General features: G+C 38.4%; 1 protein-coding gene across 1 annotated transcript; it reads left to right on the forward strand.

Moving 5' to 3' along the window:
• The first annotated feature begins 324 nt into the window (after positions 1–324).
• Positions 325–3,119, forward strand: LOC133788607 (small ribosomal subunit protein uS9m). Its single transcript, XM_062226143.1, has 4 exons — positions 325–931; positions 1,302–1,742; positions 2,097–2,177; positions 2,822–3,119. The coding sequence occupies exons 1-4, from the start codon at positions 421–423 to the stop codon at positions 2,911–2,913; spliced, it is 1,125 nt and encodes a 374-aa protein (XP_062082127.1). The 5' UTR covers positions 325–420; the 3' UTR covers positions 2,914–3,119.
• Positions 3,120–3,415: the final 296 nt, after the last annotated feature.

Below are 3,415 nucleotides of genomic sequence, written 5' to 3' on the forward strand. Positions count from 1 at the left end.
TTTTTCGAGAGAGAAATTATGTAACTTAGTACAATATATACGTTGCCTGATAACTATCATTGAAGCTTGCTCAAATAAGTTTCAAACTCACTAAATATTGGAGACTCGTGAACTATGACTATTTTATAGCCTGAACCACGTAAAAATCGTTGTGTTCTTGCTGTTATTTTATTTAAACTCTCAAATTAGGTTGACAGCGAAAAAGACAGTTAAAATACTCTATTATTCCTTATCTACGATTGTGTGACGTTAGAATTTTAGCCCTAACACCTAGGCTTAATATTTCATATAGAGTAATTTAAATAAAAACGACACCAGGGTTCGATAAACACCAGCATCTTTGACATAATTTTGCTAGGCGCGCCGCAAGGGTTTAAACAACCCAAACAGAAATTGGCCTTCACTTCCAGATTCACAACCATGCTCTCCCGTCTTCTGCCAAAACCCTTTCATGTTCGTTCCCTAACCCTAATTTCCTCAAAGGTTGTCTCTCATCTCCAACGTCAAATCCCATCTCCTTCCAAAACTCCAACTTTCATTTTCACCCCTAGATTGTTCTCCTCCTCCAATCGCAATAACAATGGTGGGGATCAATCCGAAACCAATATCTGGAAGCTTTCTCAGGAAAGTGAAGGGAAATTCGAGTCTTTGTTTCACGATAAATCTGCAAACGCCGGTAGGACCGTCGGAACTGAACCCGGCGAGGCTGATTCGTTGTTGAAAGTCGGGGACGGTGGTGACGAGTGGGAAACTGCAGGAGGGTATAAGCCGTGGAGTTTAGAGGAGGAGGAGAAAGGCGACTTGTTTGATATTGGGGAAGATGTGAGAAGTGTTAGTGAAACTGAGACTGAGGTTAGTACTGAGAGGGATAGAGATGAAGAGATGCAGATGCTTCAACAAGAGAAACACCAGCTCTCTGTTATTCTCAAAGGTACTGGCATTGAATTTCTTTTAAATATATTTTTTTTTTGTCCAGGACCGTTGTGTTGAATAATGTAATTTTTCTCCAAATTCATAAGCTCTATGAGTACACTTGATTTGGCTTATTAGACTTGATAGTAAATTAATGGAAATAAAATCTTACAAACTAGCGTCTTGTAATTTTTTGTGGAGTGAGCTGGAAGCATTGCCAATTTTGACATGAGAATGCTCTCTTTGGAAATTAGTTTCTATTTCATAAGAATAAAGGTTACTGTTTAATTCTATCAATAAAAGTTCCTATTTCCTTAAGTTTCATAGTCCTTATGTAAGCCTTACTAGTAATCAGTAGATAGCATACTGATTCAATATGCTAATTACAGGCCCAAATCGTGCGTTTGGCGATCTTATTGCTGCATCCGGGATCACAGATGACATGCTTGACAGTTTGATTGCCCTAAAGAACTTGGAAGGAGTGGAGGGATTGCCCCCTTTAAGTGAACTAGAAAACTTGCGATATGAGAAAAGTACAAGGAAATCTTCAAGAGCAGAAATAGAGCGTCAGAAGCAGGAGGAAGCTGCTAAAGCTAGAGTCAGGCAAGTAGATGACAAGGGAAGGTCTTATGGTACGGGAAGAAGGAAATGCAGCGTTGCCCGTGTGTGGATTCAACCTGGTGATGGTAAATTCCTTGTTAATGAAAAAGAATTTGATGTCTATTTTCCAATGCTCGATCATCGTGCTGCCCTCCTTCGGCCTTTCTCTGAGACAAAAACTTTGGGGCTTTGGGATGTTACTTCTACTGTCAAAGGAGGTGGTACAACAGGTGGGTCTAATTTCTCGTTGCTTCACATCATACCATGATTCATTGTTTAATCCTACTCTGATTTCACTAGCTTGACTACTTTGTCATATTAGCAATTGTGATTTTAGTTTAGAGAAATGAGGCCTGAGCCACACAATTAGAAAGCACTGATGTTGTGGTGTCGGGAAAAAATAATCTTACTTGAACCCTCTTACCTTTGGAGGGTAAGTGCTTTCTTTTTTACTTTTGTATGTGGCACTGTCACAGAATATAATTTTTCTGACTATGCTGATTGTACGAGTTTTCAGGTGTCTATTGAATAGTTTGGTTGCACTATTTTCTAAATATAGGAAGCTTTATAATATTTGATGACAGGCCAAGTTGGAGCTGTTCTTTTGGGGATCAGCAGGGCGTTGCAAAACTGGGAACCAGATTTGCGCCCTCCGCTAAGAGATGGTATATTTCATTTTCCCTTATCTGATATGCATGCTATGCGAGTATGAGCCAATGAGAAAAGGGGTACTTAAGAGGTTTTAAGTGGAGTATGGGATTGTTTGAGGAATGTTGATTTCTAATGCAAGGATATGCAATTAGAATTTAGGGATCTTTTGGAGAAAAAAAGTCTAGTATTTGCATCTAAACTTTCTGGGCTTCTTGATTAGGAGATCACAATAGCATCAATGAAATGTAGTATCGATTAGTTGACCACATTAAGAAGATCCCCATACAACAGATGAGGTAGTTTTAAACGAATATAAACTAAGACATCTAGGATTTGCATCAAGATTTTTTGGTCTTCCTGATTAGGCATTTATGAGATAGGAATAAAATTAAATAAACGTCCTAACATAGAGTAAAATCAATTGGTTGACAAAAGTAAGAAGCTGAGAGCCTAATTCCATCACGATAGGTGGTATATTGGTGCAAGTCAGCTTAGCATCTTGTGATGAATGGTCAGTTTAGGTGCAATGTGCACCTCTCTCCCGGTGGGATGTAACGAGGCTTTGCTTGAGCATTTTTCTGCTTGCGTTTTCTTTTCATGATCCTTGTATATTGCTTCTTTAAAAACTTTTGGCTAAACCAGTTCATTTGATGAACAGCTGGTTTCTTGACGAGGGACCCCCGTATGGTGGAAAGGAAAAAACCGGGCAAAGCAAAAGCAAGAAAGAGCCACCAATGGGTCAAGCGTTGATCAATCTCTCCAACAATTTTTTTTTTTTTTTGGCTATCCGAACTGTATTATATGGAATTTCAGTTTAGCCTCGTTGTATCTCTGTTTTACCATGGGGAAATTTGAGGCTTTATGCTTTCTAATACTCACAATAAAAAAAAATATACCAAGTTTAATAATTATAGGCCAAGTATGCCTTTAAAAAAAAAGCAAAATTGTCTCTCCCATCGAAGTCCCCTCGTTCAACATTCTTCTGCTTCTTCCTCTACTAAAATAAAAAAAAAAAAGCAGCTCGCCCTCCATAGAACCACGATACAGCATGGCACCCATAAACACCACTTTCCTCCACCATAGGCTCATTAATGCCAAGTTTTTTTTTTTTTAATAATCAAGCTTTAGACTCTAGAAATTATTCATTTAAGATACTATTTTATAGCCTTCGAACACATCCATGATAATTTATCGGTTTTGATTGCAATTATTTTCGATCGTCGCCCTTAAGCCTATCACTGACCTGTCTCGA

The sequence above is a fragment of the Humulus lupulus genome, chromosome 7 (genome assembly GCF_963169125.1).
Source record: "Humulus lupulus chromosome 7, drHumLupu1.1, whole genome shotgun sequence".
Lineage (NCBI taxonomy): Eukaryota > Viridiplantae > Streptophyta > Magnoliopsida > Rosales > Cannabaceae > Humulus > Humulus lupulus.